This window comes from Myxine glutinosa, chromosome 8 (assembly GCF_964187855.1).
Source record: "Myxine glutinosa chromosome 8, kmMyxGlut1.1, whole genome shotgun sequence".
In the NCBI taxonomy this organism is placed as follows: Eukaryota; Metazoa; Chordata; class Myxini; order Myxiniformes; family Myxinidae; genus Myxine; species Myxine glutinosa.
In genome coordinates, this window is record NC_136268.1 from 68,480,344 (window position 1) to 68,503,135 (window position 22,792).

General features: G+C 45.8%; 1 protein-coding gene across 4 annotated transcripts in view; it reads right to left on the minus strand.

Annotated features, from left to right (window-relative positions):
- LOC137432571 (otoferlin) overlaps positions 1-22,792 on the minus strand; it is a 258,417-nt gene that overhangs the window by 44,996 nt on the left and 190,629 nt on the right. For all 4 annotated transcript variants that reach the window (XM_078783368.1, XM_068124613.2, XM_068124612.2 and 1 more), the window contains 8 exons: positions 20,324-20,440; positions 19,789-19,944; positions 19,409-19,586; positions 19,132-19,256; positions 14,454-14,588; positions 12,607-12,765; positions 12,255-12,374; positions 6,935-7,096 (listed from right to left, as the gene is read on the minus strand). In XM_078783368.1, coding sequence (XP_078639494.1) covers positions 6,935-7,096; positions 12,255-12,374; positions 12,607-12,765; positions 14,454-14,588; positions 19,132-19,256; positions 19,409-19,586; positions 19,789-19,944; positions 20,324-20,440 — 1,152 coding nt within the window. The remainder of the gene's footprint in view (positions 1-6,934; positions 7,097-12,254; positions 12,375-12,606; positions 12,766-14,453; positions 14,589-19,131; positions 19,257-19,408; positions 19,587-19,788; positions 19,945-20,323; positions 20,441-22,792) is intronic.

The following is a 22,792-nucleotide window of genomic DNA, read 5'->3' on the forward strand; positions in this document are numbered from 1 at the left end:
ATTCACTCTTTATTTATGTTTATTCCAAATTTAAGCACATTATGGCATTTCATATATCTACTTATTAGGTCATCGCATCTCCATTCTCGAAGAGATTACATCATAAAATGGGTCATGATGTCCAAATATCTATCCTTTTTCAGTCAGAGCTGTATCACGAATCCAGCTGGGACTTTCGGAATGAAAATTTGCATCAACAATGGGAATTATAATGCATGCGGTATTGACATAATTTTGACCTTGACCTACTCTATTCTAATGCCATGACCTAATTGTAGGCAATTTAACATTTTTCACCATAACTCGACTAAGGCTTGTCCGATTGGAATGAAATTGCCCTCGTGAGATAGCCTAGACTAGAGTAAGGCACATTTACATTTTTATTTTATTTATTTATTTTTTACATCATACCCTTCTGGGTTAAAAGTCAGTGTCAAATGGCAATCTGAAAAAAAAATAACGTGTTTTTTTGTCATCGCTCAATTTTGCCAATGCGGAGTATCAAATACCGCTTGGCCTTCCAAGATGTTCTTGCATCAAAACAGTGCACCTGCAATGAAGTTATGCATCTGATATTTGATCTGTGTCCTTGACCTACTTTTTTTCGGATTGTGACCTAATTAACAAAAAACACCGTTTTGATCATAACTTAAATAATTGTGTTTATGATGTTGCGATGTATGGATAGATTGTATATGGGGACACATTTTCTTTATTTACACTCGATTGCTAAATGTTGAAGATCAAGGCCATATGGAAGTCCGAAAAAAAATATGACCATCATTGAATCACAGCTGCCGGGGAGAATTCCCCTTGATGATCGTCTTATGATCGCAGATATATAGTTGAAATTTATCCTTTACAAGTGAAAATACAAACAATCAGAAATAGAGAGGGAATTCTGATACACCATTCACCTAGTTTGATTGTTACATTATTGTAATAAAGAAACTTTAAAACACAGGGCAATATCCCTGGCACTCATATGGTAGAATAAACAGTATACTGCACTGATTAAAGGTATTTTAAACCAATTTCAATGGTTGCTAGAAGACAGGGCAGCATGTAGAATCATACTAACATAATCATAAGACTTTAAACAAACAAACAAAAAAATACCTATTTTTGGGGGCAACCCCCATTCCCCTTCCCCAACCATGTATAGCTCCTCAGACCCCAATTTTTCTAAAGCCTTGAACAAGCATTGGTACTGTAGTGAAAATATACCAAAGTTGAACCCGGGAGTGATGCTCGCTTAAACCACTGAGGGGCGTCTATAAGACCTGGGACATCCGCGACGCTGAGCCACTCCTGTGACATTTTACTATGACATGTAGTCTTGTAGTCTTGAATGGTACATACCCGCACATATATGCTAGACTCGCTTGCTTTGACTATTATTATCAGTCCTTTCTATATGATGCCAAGATCCTGATATCTATTGCATGATTGTATTTTTACAGGATGATGCCAAAGATCTAATTGTGATTAAACCTACCGATGGGACAAAGTTGTGGACCTGATTGATTTCCACGACATTTAATCACAATTAAGATCTACGGAAATGGCGGGACACAAGATGATCAATGTACCGACACTCGGCGCCGACCCACAACCTGAGGATTCGGGCTCGGAGTTCACTCACTGGCTCAAAACGCTGGAGAACCAGTTCGGAGCCCAGGATACCGTTCCCACCGCTGAAACGAAGCTGTCTGTGCTGCAGACCAAAGTAGACCACCGCGTCTACAGGAGCATCGCACGATGTACGACGTACGATGCTGCTGTGGCAGAGCTAAAGCGAATTTACATTAAGAAACGGAGCGTGGTGTACAACAGGCATCTGCTCTCAACGCGGCATCAACAGCCCACCGAGTCGATCGATCGCTTCACCCAGGAGCTGCGACACCTACTTGCGGACAGTACTCAAGAGCTACAGACACACGAGCAAGTCCAGGACGATCTTGTCCGAGATGCTTTCGTCTCTGGGATCAGCTCTTCGATTCTGAGGCTCAGACTTTTGGAGACAGCTGAGCTGACGTTCGCGGAGGCACTACGGGTGGCCCACGTCTACACTGAGGCCCGGGAACAATCTACCGCCTATGACCACACACGAGTCGTTGCGGGGACTTCTCAACTCGCGTGACCGGAGAGGGCTACCGCCGAGGATACGGGAGTGGACTCGACTACGGCGGAGCCCCTGGCCGCTCCCGAGGTGGACCCGGATTCCGGCCTGGCAGCAGCTACAGCAGCCAGGCCAAGGCCTGAACGAAACGTGACATGTTACTTCTGTGGCAATCGACAGCATCCCAGGTCGGCGTGTCCAGCTCGGGAAGCAATATGCCATTTGTGTTCGACGAAAGGACATTTTGCAAAAGTCTGCAAGAAGACCCCCCTTGCTCGGGGCTCCGAGCTCCGCCTTGCTCGGGGCACATGAGCTCGCGCGACCTTGAATGGGCTTATCGCCGAGCCAACGGACCGAGCACAGAGCGGGGCGCCTCACCCGGCTTTGATGAGCGGTCCTCCTCCTCGTGGGCCCCTGGCTGCACGCTCGTCCTTGGTGAGATACATCGGGCCGCCAAAACAAATGGCGCGAACATGACCGGCCGCGGAGCGACCATCCTTGACTGGCATCCGAACGCCCTCCTCAAACAAACGACAAGCTCCTGCTTTGAAAGCTCCTCTTGCTTTGCGGCAAACGCTGCATGTGTCACGAGCGCCATCTGACGGCAGCTCGTACGAACTACACGCTCTTGCTCCAGCACATGAAACTGCAGATGGCTGCGATCCTTCTCGCGTGACACAAGTGCCATCTGACGGCAGCTCATACGGACTACAAGCTCCTGCTTTAGCACGACCAACTATGCGTTTGGCACGGGGGCCCTCCGGAGGCTGCTCAAACGACCGGAAAACTGCAGCCGGTGTGGGATCCACACGAGAGGCGCGATCTTCTCGCTTGGATGGCTCAATACCTGCCGGATCTTCCGGCCTTGCTCAGGCCATTATTCCGCTCATGGTCGAAGGCATTTTTGCACGGGCCTTAGTCGACACGGGGTCTACGGATAGTTTTATCGATCAACGGCTGGTGCGTCAACATGGGTGGCCGGTCCTCGGGACTACACGATGGATCTTCATGGCCTCCCAAGGACTTAGGCTCAGCACAAAAGGGGAATGTCGATTGAAACTTGTGATAAAGGGACGTATGTTTCCAGATGTACATCTCATGGTCTTTCCTGCATTATGTGCTGACATTCTGTTAGGACACGATTTTCTTAAGCGACATGGACGTTTGGAAATGGAATTCAGTGGGACGGACACGCTTGCTGTGTGTGCACTCGCGAAAATGGACATTGAGCCTCTTTCGCTGTTCCCCAACCTGACCACTGACTGCACTCCTGTAGCAGTAAAATCACGGCGCTACTCACGAGCAGACGCGCAATTCATTGCGGAGGAAACGGCCCAGCTCTTAAAGGACGGTATTATCGAACCTAGCCGGTCGCCGTGGCAGGCACAGGTCTTAGTGGTGCGAAGTGAGGCCCATCGCTGACGCATGGTAATCGACTACTCACAGACGGTTAATCGCTTTACACAGCTGGACGCCTACCCCTTACCGGGGATGGACACGCTAGTACGACAGGTGGCCCAGTACTCCGTCTACAGCACTCTCGATCTGCGTAGTGCGTATCATCAGATCCCCATCTCTAGGGCTGATCGCATCTATACCGCCTTTGAATCGGGTCAAAGGTTATACCAGTTCACCCGACTTCCTTTTGGGGTGACGAATGGGGTCTCCTGTTTTCAGAGGGCTATGGACGACCTCGTTACTAAGGAGAACTTGACAGATGTCTTTGTATATCTGGACAATCTTACGGTTTGTGGGTATGACCAGGGGCATCACGATGCTAATCTGAAGCGCTTCCTCGAGGTCGCGCAGAGGTATCGCCTAACCATGAATGAGGCTAAGTGTCGTTACTCTCTATGCACGATAGATCTTCTGGGGTACACCGTGACCCATGGCTCTGTCTCTCCGGATAAGGAGCGTCTGCGACCTTTCCTCGATATGGCTCCGCCTAGCGATCGAGCTTCGCTGAAGCGCGCTCGGGCTTTTCGCCCACTATTCGAAGTTAGTGCAAAATTTCTCCGTGAAGCTCCGCCCCCTCGTGGCCTGCGACACGTTCCCCATGAGCCCGGCCGCCTTGGCGGCCTTCGGGGGCCTTAAGGCCGACATCGCTGGCGCCGATGTGGCGACGATCGACGAGAGCGAATCGTTCGTCTTAGAAAGTGATGCCTCGGATCATGCGATAGCGGCGACTCTCTCCCAAGGGGGGCGCCCTGTGGCTTTCGTTTCGCAGACTCCCTACCTCCGCTGAGCGGAGGGCATTCTTCTGTCGAAAAGGAAGCGTACGCGATCGTCGAGTCGATTCGGCGATGGCGACCGTACTTACTCGGGCGATGCTTCCAAATCATCACGGACCAACAAAGCGTTGCGTTCATGTACGACACCTTACATGCTCAACGTATTTAGAATGAGAAAATCACTCGCTGGCGTATTGAACCCTCCGACTTCTGCTACACCATCAAATACCGCCCGGGGAAGGATAACCTGGTCACCGACGCCTTATCGAGGCCGGCTACGTGTGCGGGAATCGTAACTTTGGAGGGACTGCGCACTTTGCACGACACTGTGTCATCCAGGGGTGGCGCGTTTCGCTCATTTTGTGTGTAGTGGTAATCTGCCATACTCGATTGAAGACATCCGCCGGATCTGCAGTGACTGCGCTATATGTGCGGAACTCAAGCCGCGTTTTTACAACCCTCCCATGGGGACGGTGGTTGGGGCTACTAGACCGTGGGAGAGATTGGCGATGGATTTCAAAGGACCGCTGCCGGTGTCGAGTAACTCTCGTTATCTGCTCACTATCGTTGATGAGTACTCGCGATTCCCTTTTGCTGACACGTGCGGGGATATGACGGCTGCCACAGTCATATGGTGCCTGCAGAATTTGTTTTCTATGTTTGGGTATCCGGCCTACGTGCATACCGATCGGGGTGCGGTGTTCCTGTCTCAGGAGGTGAGAGGTTATTTGCTCCAAAATATTGTCGCTTCGAGTTACACCACACGGTACAGACCCCAGGCGAATCGGCAGATCGAACGCTTCAATGGGATTATATGGAGGGCCGTCATGCTAAGCCTGAGGACCCTCGGCCGGGGCCTCGATAAATGGGCTTGGTCGCTACCTGCGGCTCTGAACTCGATCAGGGTTCTCCTATGTACGGCCACCAACCAGACTCCTCACGAAAGACTGTTCCACCACCCTAGAAGCTCGGGTAGTATCCGATCTTTACCCAGCTGGCTCGTTGAGCCGGGGCCGGCCTATCTCAAACGAGCGGTTCGCACAAGCAAGTACGACCCCTTAGTAGATAAGGTGCAGGTACTCCAGGCTAATCCCGAACATGCTCGTGTGATGACGGCAGACGGACGCGAGTCCAATGTCTCCGTACGCCATCTCGCCCCATGTGGGGTCATCGACCCTTACAGGGATATCGACGAACCGATCTACGAGTCTATGGACTCTACCGAAGCTTCCTCTATGGAACTTCTGCCGTCACTTCCGTCGTCACATACACCCCTGCCTGAAGGCTCTGAGGTGCCCCCTCCGACACCTGCCTCCAGCGGCTACTCCGAAGCAGGGGACTCTGGGCTTGGGGACGCTGTACCCGGTAGTTTCCGGACACGAGCTGGCAGGGTAGTTCGCCACCCCGACCGCTACGGGTGGACCGACTGACATGGAATGACGTACCCCAATCAATTTATGCTGACGCACGCTTGAGACCTGCCTAGCGGCAGTATAGTTCTAACGGCGGGGAGAATGTAGTGAAAATATACCAAAGTTGAACCCGGGAGTGATGCTCGCTTAAACCACTGAGGGGCGTCTACAAGACCTGGGACATCCGCGACGCTGAGCACTCCTGTGACATTTTACTATGACATGTAGTCTTGAATGGTACGTACCCGCACATATATGCTCGACTCGCTTGCTTTGACTATTATTATCGGTCCTTTCTATATGATGCCAAGATCCTGATATCTATTGCATGATTGTATTTTTACAGGATGATGCCAAAGATCTAATTGTGATTAAACCTACCTATGGGACAAAGTTGTGGACCTGATTGATTTCCACGACAGGTACATCACGGGTGATGAAGGTTGTGGTGAGGTTTCAACGAAATTGCATGTGTCGTTTCCGAGAAGAAAGCAAATACCTATTTAGGGGGGCAAACCCCCCATAGACGCCCAAAGGGGAAACCTTTTTTAATGCCGTGAACAAACTTTGGTACAGCAAGGGTGGTGAAGGTTGTGGTCAAGTTTCATCGACATTGTGTGTGTAGTTTCTGAGAAGAAATCCAATACCTACTTTTGGGGGGTTCAAACCTGGACCCACTTTGACCCCTGTAGACTCCCTTAGATTTCGATTTTCTTAGTGCAGTGAACAAACATCGGTACGTCACGGGTGATGAACATTGTGGTCAAGTTTCATCGACATAGTGTATGTAGTTTCAGAGGAAAAAGCAAATTACTATTTTGGTCAAACCTGAATCCACTTTGACCCCCGGTAAACCCCCTTAGATCCCCGATGTTTTCAATGCCATGAACAAACTTTAGTCACAACATAACAAATATAATTTGTGCCAAGTTTGGTCACAATCCCCTCAGCGGTTTTGGAGAATAAGTTGCAAGTGTTTACGGACTGACGGACAACGCGCAATCGCATAAGCTCTCCTGAACTTCGTTCGAGGTGGGCAAAAAATCATACATGCTCAATAAAAAGGCAAGTAAAAGAGGTGTTCCCCACCAAAAATTTTTATAATACAAAATGTTTGATGATTAATGCAACAAAACTTAAATGTGACCCAAAATTCAAAAAATACTCACAACTTCAAAGAATTTCATAAGAACGCTGAAGTTTGGGTTCTTCTTGAAGTTGATGATGGTGGCTGACTGCACACCCTTTCCGGCACACTCTATGTCCACCCGTGGCATCTCAACGGACGACAAGTGAATGCGTTTCAGGTCTCTCAAGCCCCAAAATAGTACCTGTAGCAAAATAGATCTCTATGTTTACCACAGCCAAATACTATATTTAAGGGATTTCTCTGAGGCCAAACTGTTAACAAAAGAAAGCAAATGCAAATAAATATTCATGTAACAAGAGAAACATAACCTTAACTTATAACAGGCTCTGCGCATGCGCAAGATTGGAGGTCTCGTCTCTTCAAAGCTGTCCATGCGCGCTCGCTTTCGAAGTTAAGTAACTTTTCACAATTGTGTTTTTGTCGAAACTGTATCTTTCTCTCGGTGTATGTACCTATTGGGGTGTCTTTAATAGTATTCTTGGCGTTGGTTTTTCATACCTGTGTACAGAATCGTCGGTCTTTCGTATCGCGTATTCTGAGGCCTAAGTGTAGTACTAGGCTACCGTGTCCGACCTTGGCTTGAGGCTTTGTTTTTGTCTCAGCGGTTCTCCGATTGCGCTGCAATTACTTTCCGGTCTCTGTTTTTCACTGTCTTTTCATCCCATACTTCCTTGTTTTAAAATCTAAAAAAAAACAAAAAAAAAAACAAACAACAAAAAAAAACATTTCCTTCAGTTCTTATTTCGTTATTCGTTCTTATTTGTTCGTTCGTTCTTCGACCACGTTGTTTGTGATCACGTGATCACGTTGTTAAAAAATGTCTCATCTGACCCCTGAAGACCTGTATTCTGTCATATTCTATAACACCTTTTTCTTCTTCTTCTATAAAAGGATGCTTTCGACTTGCTCACCAAATCTATTCATTCCAAAAAAAAATTCCATCTCTTATAGTGCATCTTTCATTCATTCCCTAAACTCTCCAGCACTCCATCCTCCCTCCAGCGTCCTCAAACGTATTTTTGACTCGAATGTCTCAAGAAACTCATTTTGCAATAAATGTTAGTTTCCCATTAATCGTACACTTTTCAAAATCCCATCACCCCAAAATCCCATTTCCCATCACCCCTCCCCTCTAAATCTACCCCCTTGCCCCTCCCCTCCAAATCATCCCCATCACCCATCTCTTTCAAATCTTCCCCCTTGCCCCTCCCCTCCAAATCTTCCCAATCACCCATTCCTTTCAAATCTCCCCCCACACCCCTCCCCTCTGAGACTCTCCCTCGCTCCTCCCATCCTAGACTCCCCTCTCACCCCTCCTTCTCAAAGCGTCCTCCCCACTTCTTCCCCCTTCCAACTTTCACCTTCATCTCCCTCAACCTTCTGCCTCGCTCTTCCCCCTCGTCAAATAACACCTCACTGCGCCTCTCCCAATCACCATCAAACCTTTTGTCTGCCCCATTCTTCCCTTTCTCCAAGCTATTCTGTAATCTCCGACACACCTTCAACAGCTCTCCCTACCTCTTCCTCCTCTTCCACATCTTACCCTACCGCTCCCCCCCCCCCCCCTGTTCTGTATCCGATGCTCCCCCTTCCTCTTCCTTAACAGTATGGACCTCAAACATCCGGGGCCTTCGCTCAAACTTGTCTGATCTCTCCATACAGGTTGCTTCTGACAAACCAGACGTGATCTGCTTAACAGAAACTTTCCTCCTTCATGATGTCTCTGATTCCTTGGTATCTCTCCCAGATTACTCCCTCCTCCGGTATGATAGACCTGAGCCTCGTCCTGGAGGTGGGGATGCTATCTTTATAAAAAAAACTCTCTTCCTCACTCGCCCTGCACTGCCCTCTCTCCACCTCACCCCCAGGAATACCTTTGGCTACGGCTTCCCCTTCGCTCCCACCTTTTGTTCATATGTGTGTTGTACCGTCCACCAAACAGTGATGACTCCATCTACATCTCCCTGTCTGAGAATATGGACCAACTTCTATCTACCCATCCCAACTCTCTCTTCCTCATATGTGGTGATTTCAACTGTCACCATGCCAGTTGCCTGGGTGTGGGTACCTCTCTCACCAAACATGGCTCTTCAGCAAAGGACTTCTGTGACTCACTGGGACTGACACAATCTGTCAGTTTCCCAACCCGGATTTCAGTCAACGGAGCATCTTCTCTTCTGGACTTGGTTATGACTAACTTCCCTGAAAATGTCTGCTGCTCTTCTTCTGCTCCAATCGGCTCTTCTGATCATGTGCTTGTTAAAGTGGACATCTCTCTGACCATTCTCAGAGAGCCTCCTCAGCGTCGACGAGTCTGGCATTTCACTCAGGCCAACTGGCACGGTCTTCAAGCAGCCATCAATCATCTGGACTGGTCTCCCATCTCTACTGCCTCTGACAAATTCTTCCTGGGAATTCTTCCAAAGCAAACTGCTCTCTCTCATGCACAGATTTATCCCATCTCGTCTTCTGTTGTCATACCCTTCCTCCCGTCCATGGTACACGGAATCTTGTGGTGAGGCTATTGCCCAGAAACAACTTGCTTTCGTCTCCTGGAAAGCAAATCCAACGGAAGGAAATCTCATTTCCTTTCACAAAGCCCAAAACAAGTGTGTGTCCACCCTCAGGAGAGCCAGGAAACAATATCTCTCCGTTCTCAGGACCGAACTCTCTTATCTGTCTCCCTCTTCCAAATCCTGGTGGCATCTGGTCAAATCTGTTTCTGGTGTTTGTTCCCCCTCCATCCCCTCCCTCACCTCAAATGGCCACACGGCTGACTCCGCACGTGAAAAAGCTGAATGCCTCAACTCTGTGTTTGCCTCTAAATCTTGTGTCCCAAACCCACCCCTCTCTGTACCCACCATACCCAGTCGTACCCAGCTGCTCCTGGACTCTGTGTCCTTTCCTCCTGACAAGGTGGAAAAATTTCTGTCAACCCTCGACTCGGATTCTGCAACTGGACCTGACGGCATCAGCCCACGGGTCCTAAAATCCTGTTATTCCACTCTTTCACTCCCTCTCTCTGTTCTCTTCACCCTCTCCTTTGCTCAAGGTCATCTTCCATCTGCTTGGAAATCTGCCAACATCACCGCTTTGCACAAAAAGGTGCAAAAACAGATCCCAGCAACTACAGACCAATCAGCCTTCTCCCAATTATCAGCAAAGTAATGGAATCCATCATTGCTTCAGATATGAAATCTTTCCTCTTCTCCAATGGCTTGATCTCTGATCATCAATTTGGTTTCAGACCTGGACACTCTACTCTGGACATGCTGCTTCTGCTTTCTCAACAATGGATGGAGGTCCTCAATGCCAAACAGGAAATTAGAGCAGTCTCCCTTGACATATCACGTGCCTTCGATACAGTCTGGCACCCCGCTCTGCTCACCAAACTCTCCTTTTTTGGTATCCATGGAAATGTCCACGCATGGCTGGCAGACTTCCTCTCTAGTCGTAGTCAACGTGTGGCCCTGAATGGGTTTCTCTCATCTCCTCTTCCTGTTCAGGCTGGAGTTCCACAAGGCAGTGTTCTGGGCCCTGTGCTTTTTCTGGTCTTCATCAATGATCTCTCTGACTCTCTTGAAAATCCTCTGTATCTCTTTGCTGATGACTCTACACTCTGTCGCTCCATTCTTCATCCCTCAGATCGGCAGTCTGCAGCCTCCTCACTCTCTGCAGACCTGGACAAAATCACAGACTGGGCAAACAAGTGGAACATGTCTTTCAATCCTGACAAATCTCACACTCTTACGATGTCTCTCCGAAAAGACCGACTGGACAACCCTCCCATCCACTTTCTGAATAATCCTCTCCAAGAAGTTCTGTCACTCAAGCTTTTGGGTCTCACTATCTGCCATGATCTTTCCTGGGAAAACCACATTTCAAATCTGGCCTCCAAAGCCAGTCGCCGACTGGGCATCCTCCGTCGTGCGAAGTCCTTCCTTGGCACACCTGAGCTCCTCACCACATACAAGGCTTTCATCCGCAGCTCAACGGAATACTGCTCTCCACTCTGGGCTGGTGCTCCTGCCTCACACCTAGCTCGTCTTCACGCTGTTGAAACCAAAGCATTCAGAATCATTGGAATCTCCCGCGATGAAGCTAACTCCAAGGGCCTCTCACTCACTCACCGCAGGCAGGTTGGTGGTCTTTCCGTCTTCTACCGACTCCTCTCTGGCCTTGCCCCCCCCCAGCTCTCTCTGGGCTCTGTCCCGCAAATATTCCTACAGGTTGCACAAGATCTGCCTGCAACCCTCTTATGGTCAAACTGCCAAAATCAAGACTCTCTGCTCACCTTCACTCCTTCATTCCTCTTTTCTCCCACCTCTGGAACAAACTCCCTCACTCTCTTCAATCCCACTCCACCCTCCAGGTCTTTAAAACAGCTGTTCACCACCATCTCTTATCTTCCCCCATCCAAAACCTTGATCTTTTCTACCCCCGCTAATTTCACCCCAATTCCACTTTTTTTGAAATACCAACTTCTGTCCTGAAAGTCCTTGTGTTTTATACTTCTCCCCCCCCCCCCCCTTCCCATGCCTCCTCCCCCCAAGCCCTCTCCCTTCCACACATCTCCCTGCTCTCAAATGTTGTGTTTGTGTGCTTCCCCTTCTCTCCCCATCTTGTATTCCACTCCCTCTTTTTATATATTTTGTTTGTCTGGTTGATTTGTTTGTGAAGTAAATGTTCGCTCTTTCACGAGCCTCGATTCAGTATACAAAAAAAAAAACAAAAAAAAAAAACAGTGGCATAACAAGAACTTATATTTCTTTTCCCAATCGCAATGCAACTTCGTCTTTAATATGTAGTTCAAGGTTCCAAATTCTAATTTTTTTGGGGAAATGGCATAAATTAGCCGACATGAAAACAAGAGGTTTTTTTTTTTTCTTTGTTGGCCAATCACTCAGCATGGTGGATAAATCAAGCAAATCATAAACTGCATCAAAATATGTGTTTGTTTATTTAGCCGAGGCCTAGGGAAGCGAGGACTCGATAGATCAAGTCTCAAATAAGCCAAGGGAATGGCAAAATGTGTGATTTTAGTGTTTCATTATCAATTCCATAAAATAAGAACAGGGACCTAAACCAGCAAAAATAAAAAGAGGGGAGGTTGGATCTTGGTTTATTGGACCTCTGTATACTTCCATGGCCAATTTTGCTCAACAATGGAATGGTGTGTCATTTGAAATTATTGGAAAGAAAGAAAGAAGCAAAAAAAATGGCAAAAACAATATGTCACACCACCCTGGAGGAGGACGGGAGACATTATAACGTGGTCATTCAGACAGAATTGTTTCCTGTAAAAGGTTTTCTGATATTCAGTTTGAGACGAATCTTACCTCGATTCTATACTTGACAAGTGTCGGCCGAATGGTCTTCGGGACAGCCACAAATGGTCCCAATGAGGTCATCGATGCAGAAGTCATTGGTGGTAATTTTTCAGGTCCCTCTGGTGGAATCTGTGCAGGAGGACACGGTAACTGTGATTATTGAAATTAAAAATACAATATTAAAGAGAATTGTTACATATTACAGAGAAAGTAACACGAATAGCGTGATGCTCATTTATAGACCACAATTGGTCGCATTTATGTCATCGAAGCAGGTGACCAAGGTGAACAAAAGGGTTAAAATAACACAATTGTGTAAGTGCAGCTACTGGTTGATATGTGCAGATGTTGACAAAATAACCTGAAGGAGTTCAAATGCAGCGAGCATTTCCCCTGCAGGGCACATCCCGCGGAAGATGGGGTAGTAGTCCAACGAAGGAGGAAATTTTGGTGGCAAATAAGCCTCGTTGATCATCACCAGAGGACGTGCGACAGCCCGCCCAATGTATTCCGCTTTATTCTGTTAGGATTGTACAGGAAATGAAATGTCTTTATAAACAGGTATAGCAGCCTGATTGAGCTCAACCAAATGCACAGAATGACGACTGTAGTATTGGCTTATTACGTAAAAAGTGCACCAGACTACCGAATCCAATTTGTAAGCAAACACAGTTAGACAGTAAGCAAAGACAAAGCAAATGCAATTTGTATAAACTCGCTAACCCACCTAGCAAAACATTTCCCAAGGCAGGTGTGAATGGAAGATTGTCACAGGAAACTGAAACGAGTACAGCCCCAACAATTGCAAAAAAGAAATATATAAAACGAAATATCAACAGATATACACCGACAACTGGGAAAACGATAAAAGAGCAGGAAGGTATAAAAAAAAAAAGAAGAGTTAGACAGATTGGTAGTAGACAAGGAAAGTTCTTTGCAATGGCTACGAAGAGGTCAGCTCAACTGGGATGGAGAATGAATCATCATAAATGCCCAAAACCAAGGACACTACATGAATGGATTTAAGAAGATGGCAGGACTGAGCCCAAGGTATAAACAGAAAGCACAAGTCACCTCCTATCGGGATGTAAAAAACTCATGTCAGAATAGCGGTACACCGAAAGGCACAACAAAGGATGTCGAGTAATCCACGGCCAGATCTGCAAAAGTCTCAATAACCCAGTTCCAGAAAACTCATGTAAACATTAACCAAAAGCAATCACTGAAAACAAGGAAGTAATGCTGACATATGACCTGATGATCCCATCAAGCAGGAACAAACAAAACAAAGCATTGCGAACAGATATAATACTGAGGTACAAAAATGAAAATAAGGCATTGCTAATTGAGATGTCAGTACCCAGAAATGTTGGCCCAAATGCGGAAATAAAGAAAATGACCAAATACTAGGCCCTCAAAAATAAAGTGAAAAGATCCTGGAAGGTGAAGAGTTCCAAAATTGTACCAATGATTATTTGGAGCAACAGGAATGATAATAAAGAACCTTACAGGGATCTTAAAACCCATCCCTGGGAATATTACGACAAACAAACTGCTGTTGGAAGCTGTCCGAGGCTCGGTCACGATCCTCAAAAGAGCCCTCGGAACAAAACTTTGAGAACAAGAAAACTTCACAAACTGGTCCATGAATCATGGTCCCTTACTGAAATGGAGGTGTATACTTCGAGACCCGAGAGGACTCCACTCCACCTTCTGAAACCCGCATATGGGGATAATAACCAATGACACACACACACACACACACACTAACATATTTGGCACAACATAAGAGACTTAGATGAGACAAATACAGCCACTGAGCTCGGCAGAAGTGCCGTCACTTCCAAGGGTATTCTCTGGGTACTAGCGACATCACAACAATGCATTTCTTTCTCCCCGCACTCTGCGGAGAATTTCCTAAGGAGGAATTTCTCCCTCCACATAAATGCCAACCTATGGCAATTGTCCATACTCTTAACCCAATTAAATACTGAATGTCGAGCATGGGAGCAACACATGCCTTTTTAAAAGTCTTTGGTATGACTCGGTTGAGGTTTGAACTGCCAACCTCCCAGACTCGGAACAGAAGCACCACCATTAAACCACCAAGTCTGGTTTAGTAGAATAACAATTTCTGAATAATATTAATCATTCACATTATCATTTTCTACATGTGTAGCAACAACAGAAAGACAAATCGGGAAGTACCAAAGTATCCTGGTCAAATATCTCGATGATCACCAAAGGAGGGTCTTCTCTCATCTCATGCTCATCTCCATAAAGTCGTATGTCATCAAAAACCAACATCTGGTCCCACGTTGGACAGAGAGTCTCTTTGATCACCTGCACCAAACAAGCAGAACAACTCATCATTCGCCTTTATTCACTTTCATTATCCTTCATTACCTCCACCACCGAGGGTGGACGGAGGTTATGTTTTCACACATATTTGCCTGTTTGTCTTTCTGCCTGTGAGCAGGATATCTCAAAAAGTTATGGACTGATTCGGACAAATCTTGGTGGACAGGTTAGGTTGTGACAAGGACGAATAGGTTACATTTTGGTGAAGATCTGGATCTGGGGTCTTGGGGGGGGGGGTCCTGGAGGTCTTGGGGGTCTTAGAGCTCTTTAATGGTCTTAATTGTCTTAAGTGTCTGAGGGGATCTTAAGGTTCTAAACGGTCTTAGGGTCTTCACGTGTCTTCCGGGTGTCAAGGGGTATAGAGAGGTCTGGAACTCACATGCATGCACAGATGCATGCATGGCTCCTTTTATGTATAGATGAGGTGACCTACTGAAGAAGTATGTGTATTTCTTGCTTATTTACAAAAGTATCCAGACGTAAAAAAAAACTTTAAAAAAACAAACAAAAAAAAACTTAATAATAATTAATCTTAGTGTAATAATCTTAGTCTTAGTGAATGAAAAAACTTAGTGAATGAAAATGATCTTGGTGAATGAAAAAAATTAACATCTTACACATAAAGGAGCCCTGGAATGGAGATATATCAGTAGTATTTTGTTTAGATTGATTACCTCTCCCCTTGTATCAGTGGACAATGAAATTCACTGTGTTTGTGTAGCAGATTCAAATTACCTTTGTAATTCTTCTCTAGATTCCCTCTCTTCTTTCTTCTTACATCACCTCTTATTATCTCTTCTCCACCCTTCCACACACACCTCTCCATCCCTTTTAATCTCTCTCATTCCCCACAACTATTTTCAGCACATCCATCTACACTTTGCAACACACAAACCCACACTTCATTACAAAACCACAATACAAAGCAAAACCAAAGGAACATCATCTGGTAGGTGGATATTTTGATACCTGGAAGGACTCTGTTCCACCTTCTGAAACATCATCTGGCACTGCTGGGAAACATCCTGCGCCCGACCGAGCAGCACGGACTGCATACGGGCAGGGTTACCAGAGGACAGTGTTCCTGAGCTGCGAGCTCAACAAATTAGCATAGTCTGACAACAGCCGCACTCCAATGCAAAGGCAGCGCCGTGACCAACAAGCTGCACCGGGATGCTGACCACGCCTCGGCCAAGGGCTTTATAAATCCGGGTAGTCCAGAACTTTAGGTTGTGTGAATCCAGGGAACCATAGAGCCAGAAGGAGTCCTCAAGGAATGAGCTAAAATAACGTGAGCCTCTGTGCAGAGGTGCTCTGTTGGGAGTGAGTGTGAATGAGCCGCAGAGCTCTTTCCCTGGAGGTGCCGGTGATTACATATTGTTATGTCGGTGGGGTAGCAATATGTAGAGCCAGGTAGATCTGTGTAGGTAGGTATTCGTCTGTCGCGGTAAGGAATCTGCCCTGTAATAAGTTTCATGTGTAGGCGTTTTGTCGGTTAAGAGTATACCTGTGAGCATACCAGGATGTTCGAGTGATAAGTAGCGTATGGATTAAAAGATAACGCCCCTGTGTGTTCACACCTGGTAGCTAAACCTTTGTCCCTTATGGCAATGCACACCAACATAGACATGTAGTTAGGTCCCTAGTGCAACACTAAATAATTCCCTTCCCTGACATGACTGTGAAAGACGAACAGGCAAGGAAAGCAGGCCGGGGCATCGCTGATGATGGCCGCCGCCAATTACACCTCCAACAGGCCTAACCACATTGAGTGCCACGCGCTATGACCACGGAACAGGGAACGAGTGAAGGGGTGGCGCGGTAGGCGTGAACCTCCAGCCAACGAGTCGGTGGAGGGCACTGATTAGGTGGCGCGCCAGGGCTGACGTCACCACAGCGGGGAGGCTATTTAAGGGCGCGCCGAAGGACATTTGCTCTCTTGCGGTTCTTGCTCTCTTGCAGCTCTTGTGGCTCTTGCGTCTCTTGCAGCTTCCTCTTGCGGCTCTTGCGGTTCGTGCTCTTGTTTGTGCAGCTAGCCCTTTTTGGACATCCGGCGCTTCGTCTTGCGGAGCTGAGTTGAGTTGAGTCATAGCCCGAGTGGAGTTCGCTTGCTTCTTGCACGTTTGCTTCGGGAGAGCTGACTGGGACGTGGCAGGCCGATCGTGTGTGAAGATCGACCTCGCTTGGAGCCGCTAGCCTGCATTGGACGCACGGTGCTTTTCCTGCTGTGGGACCTCGTGGTGCTTGGAATGGTGCTTGTGCTTGGAGCAGTGCTCGGTGCTGTGGTGCTGGAGCGAGGGACCTCGTGAGTGCATCGGGGCTGAACGGAGCCGTGTTGGACGGCGGACAAGACAAGACGAGGGACAGACAAGGCCGCACGCACCATTTTACACACCATAACGAGACAATTCTTTTCGTAATTCATCCTCCTTTGTTCGTTTCTGAGTCCAGTGTGTGGGATCCCAATTTAGTTACATTATTTGATTATCGTCGCGTTTCTCTGTCCCGATTCTTATTTCAATAAACCCTTGTATTATTTTCCATTCCTTTAAAATCTTGTTTGCCATTTGAGTTCGTTCACCTTCCATAGGTACGCGCTTTTACCGCAGCTTCCATTTTCCTTCTTCCTCCCGCGCGACCATAGTAAAATCCGTATTGGTCGTCACCTCCATTAAATCCGTTTAGGCCTATCCGCGACCTTCTGGTGTTAACTGGAGTCGCACGACAATATTGACTTACATGATCTCTCTTGCTTTCTTTAATTTTATTGTTCACATGGAATGCACAAAGAGCAATCAAAGTTTTTTCCCTCGACTCACTCAGAGAAGGGGTATTGACTCGCATTCACGACTTCCTCTAACGCATTATGAAGCATTCACCGCATTTCTGCCCACATGACACATTACACCATCACCCTCTCCTCTTTCTTACCCTTTCCCCTTTTTACGTTGGGACCACACAATCTCGCAGGTATACATTGGGTGAGCGACGGGCCCCAACAAGCCCTGCCTTCTTTATCTCTCTGTCTCCCACTCTTACTTGTTTAATTTCCCAGAGGAAATGAGGCACCTATCTCTATAGTTTCATGGTAAGGTGATTGTCTAAGGGGCTTACATGTATTAGGGTAAGACCTTCTTTTGTGACATTGAATTGCTTGTAAATACAGTATGTGCTTATTATTGGTTAGATCAAGTGTTTAAATAGTGGATGGGAGTTTTGCCCCGCTGTTTCGCTACGGTCATAGGTCAGCCGATGTCCCACTTAGTTTTGTTTGGCCATTATTTTATTGGAGTAGGGTGTCGAGAGCATGGTTCCCTTTCTGGGTGATTAATTTTTCAGGAAGGTAATGTGGAAATTGGACGCAAGGACCCTGCCTAAATTAATCGTCTCAGATGGCATCCGTGGCTGTTGTTGCAGCGGAGTTATCTGCCAGGCTAGGCCAGGCCAGCAAACCCGTAACTTTATTTTACCACCAAAGAGCGAGGAAAATACTGATATTCATTTCATCCTGGCCCTCAATTCCCTCAAATCCAATCCACACTAAAAACCCCAAACGCGAACCCATGATTTTCACTGAGCTCCACCATCTGACAATGAAGGCCACAAGCATTTGGAAGGCAGACAGCTTATCCCAAAAGTATGCATGGTGAGACTTCACTGAGCTTCTCGTCATTGATGTCGTGATTGATGTCATCAAAAAGTCGTGATTGATGAGGAAATGTCCAAGGACACCCATGTATGTTCAGCTATTGAAATACTGACCCCGATTAATCACACAAATTCAGTGCAAAGTACCTTCAAATGAATCATTTGAAATTCCTTCTTTGCCTTTTGGAATGGAATAAAAGCCTTTGTTCCCGCTGGATCTTTTCATGCAGGCATATTTGATTAGTGGTTTGAGCACACATTACATCTATGAATGGGAAAGTAATGTATCTGCAATTCCTCTGTGTTGCATTATATTTGTTGTTGCTGAATGATTTCCTTATTTCCCCTTGGGCATCCTTTGGGTAAAGCTATGGGAAGCAGTTTGCACAATATGAATACATGAATCGTAAAAGAACAGCCATTAAAATGGGCAAAATTTACTAAAAAAATAATCTTATCTGATTTGATCTGATGTTCCACTGGATGTTCATTGTTCACTATTCCTAGATTCTCATGGGGTTGCCTGCAACAGCTACACACTAGAATAGACTTATTGCAATAACCCAATGAACCCTGTATGCCTAACACACTTACACAGCTGGAATTTGGCCGCAGTTAAAGAGGCTCCAATTAAAACGGAATTTTTTGCTGTATGGGGTTTTAAAAGGGAGAATATAGTCGAGGGATTACTCAAACGAAATCTCCCTTTATGAAAAACCAAAGGAAATTGCACTATGGTTAGCATATTTAAGGTAAATTAATTTCTCAGTAGTTTATACGTAGGCATGAAGCACGTCTTGTCCACCATTGGTTGTAATAACACAAATATGATGTGACATATGTGTCTAGGAATCCATGAATGGCTATGAAATCTGACCTCAGTGGTCTTGCAATGAGTCGAAAAGATGACCTGAGCATAGGGGTCGGAAAGACCATTGTTGTCTGCCGCAAAGAGATTGCGAGCCTGGTAGATGTGTGCTCGAAGCTGAAACGTCCTCAGAGCTGCGGAGTCACGTAAACCGCAACGACACTCAATGAGGCTCCATTTACAAGCAACTAGAATGTCAAGCTAAAATTGAAACGCATTTTCAAGTTAGTCATTTAATGATCGAAACTAATACCATCATATGCATTAAACTCGGCTTTTCACTCACAGTTAAAGCAGAGGTTCATGGGAAACTCCACCGTATCATTCATTCTGTTCTCGGTGTATCCAGAAGTCATACGCTTCAACATCTCCCTGCGCTGCTTGTACAATCCAAACCAGAAATATACCTCGAGCTTGGCCTGCATGTGCCAGCCACTTGAACCCTGTGTCTTCTTTCCAGGAAGCTGTGATGAGTAAGGAAGGGCAAGTTCAATTTGTGGCAGGGCCTAATGTGCTGTACCTGCCATATCATGCAAACATTTTCATACCCTCCCCAGCCTTAGTTTACCACTTTTGAAAATTAAAAAAAATTAACATTTATCGTAGACTACTTATACCATACTCAGATACTCGATGAGCCAGCTAAAGGGGAATTTTGCATCACACCTTGAGGAAGAGAGTCTTTATTTTTCCGCAATCTTTTCCAATCTCCTCATCGACCAACGAGTAAAGGATATCCTTAGCCGGGATGCGGGTGTATGCCACACGTTTGTTTCCGTTGCTTATCATCCAAACAAAGACATCTGGGATGCTGTTCTGAGGCTGCAGTGAGAGAGGAAAACATACTGGTGAAAGATAAATAAATAAATAAATTCATTGCAATGTTTGGACAAATGTTTTGATCTTCCTAACCTACCCTTCCTTCTTCAATGGATTCTATCATTTTAAAGGTGATAAGAGCATGTTAACTGCCATGGTAAATGAGATTCCACCGCCAATTTTCATTTGATCTTTCAAAGGACTATATATTGCTCAAAATGTCAGCTGCACCTCATTTCCCACGGCGGTTGCATATGCTCCTATCCATGTTTAGTTGATAAAATCCTTTGGTTATGCTATCTGCTGAAGCAGACCACCACCGGTAACGTTCACAAAGACTCGTATTCTGTTTTACCCTTCAATCTACACTTATGACTCTCACCTCAAATGACATGAGGAACAATTTTTCCAGAAAATCTTTGGCCTGCTTCAAACGCTCAGGGATGTTCTTTTTCTTCACCTGCTTTCGCAGGGCCTGCGATTCTTGTCTGATCAACTCCTGTTAGGCCAATAAGAGGAGGCTTACAAAAGACTCGGTGAAACGATTTATGGCAAAATAGATATTATTTTACACAACAGTTTCATACATAAAGCGTAAAATATTCATTAAAATCTTCTATTATATGCTATTGGTCTAGGTGCCCAGCAATGCATGGCAGAAATACATGTAGGGGTTCTGTCAAATGTGAATTGAAAATGTATGGAGTTATTGGCCTCATGGTGGTTACCTTTTCCCTGCAGACCAGCGACAGCACTGCCTGACCCCACATCCCAATATATACTTCATAGCAGCCTTTGGTAGCCTCGAATCGGCGCTTGAGGCCAGCTTGTGGTAGCTTAAAACATAGCCTAGATTCTGAAGTACCGACACCAAAAATTTTGGGCTTCTAGGTTCCACAGTTCAACAATGAAAGAACAACATACAAATGCACAAACATACGCACAAACACTTGAAATTATTTACAAGCTAAATTATTGCTCCCAGCTCATGGTCTTGCTTCTCTGTCTTCTTGGTGGGAAAACTGGGGTAGAGAAACGTTGGTTTGCATGATGATGTGGAGGCAACATTATTCATAGAATTTATTTAAAACAAACCAATTGGATCGTTTGGTTTCACTCCGGGCAAGACTGCCCAGCATGACAGGTCAGTTGAGGCCACACCACGTTACAATTCAATATTTTCGTCTAATGCAACAATATAACAATTATAACATCCATATGACAAGACAAATCCTCATAATTAAAGATGCCATTTCATACTGAAAAAATAAATTAATATAAAAAAGAAAAACAATAATATACCGGTAGTTTGATTTACTTCATTGCTAAAATATAATGTGGTAATATAGAAAATGAAAGCTTTTAAGATGACCACTCAGTAGACCACTTCGGTCTGATATTTTCCTGCTGTCAGTGGGAAACATTTTGAGGAACAAAAGTGGAACTCAGTCCAGTTTAGGGAGACGTCTGGCATATGTAGTCATATAAATCACCTTTACAATGCCGGGTTTCTGACATCCCTCTCATGTATAATACACAAGGAATACACATGGAACTTGGACACAGGAGGTGGCCATCCAGCCTGCCAGGCCTACGCTACATCTACACCATATCAAAACCATGTATATCAGCAGAAGCCTGTGGTAAATATGTGACATAACAAGCGTTACGCCGAGGTCCCCGGTCGGTGAAGTGATGCGAGTTAAAGTGGAAGACGCAAGGCGGCCATCTTGGATTTTGACGTGGCGACCCAATTTTCAATAGCTTTCCTTCTTATGCCTAGATACACCCACACACCAGATTAGAAGTTGGTACTTCGCTTATTTTTCAAGATATTCCACTCACAAGGTTCACACATACATGGCGGCGGCCATCTTGGATGTTGAAGTGGCGACCCAATTTTCAATAGCGTTCTTCCTTATGTGTCGGTACTCCCACACACCAGATTAGAAGTTGGTACTTCGCTTATTTTTCAAGATATTCCGCTCATAAGGTTCAGACATACATGGCGGTGGCCATCTTGGATTTTGACGTGGCGACGCAAGGCGGCCATCTTTTTTTTCCAATAGCATTCTTCCAATTCCGTTCCGGAATATTTCGTTCCGGAATATTTCAATAGCGACCCAATTTTCAATAGCATTCTTCCTTATGCGTAGATACACCCACACACCCGATTAGAAGTTGGTACTTCGCTTATTTTTCAAGATATTCCGCTCACAAGGTTCAGACAAGGCGGCGGCCATCTTGGATTTTGACGTGGCGACCCAATTTTCAATAGCGTTCTTCCTTATGCGTAGATACACCCACACACCAGATTAGAAGTTAGTAGTTCGTTTATTTTTTAAGATATTTCGCTCACAAGGTTCAGACATATATATGGTGGCGGCCATTTTGGATTTTGACGTGGCGACCCAATTTCAATAGCATTCTTCCTTATGCCTAGACACACCCACACACTAGATTAGACGTTGGTACTTCGCTTGTGTTCCAAGATATTGCGCTCACAAGGTTCAGACATATATATGGTGGCGGCCATCTAGGATTTTGACGTGGCGACCCAATTTTCAAAAGCCTTCTTCCTTATGCCTAAATACACCCACACACCAGATTAGAAGTTGGTACTTCGCTTATTTTGCAAGATATTCCGCTCACAAGGTTCAGACATACATGGTGGTGGCCATCTTGGATTTTGACGTGGCAACCAAATTTTCAAAAGTGATCTTCCTTATGCCTAGATACACCCACACACCAGATTAGAAGTTGGTACTTCGCTTATTTTTCAAAATATTCCACTCACAAGGTTCAGACATACATGGCGTCAGACATACATGGCGGTGGCCATCTTGGATTT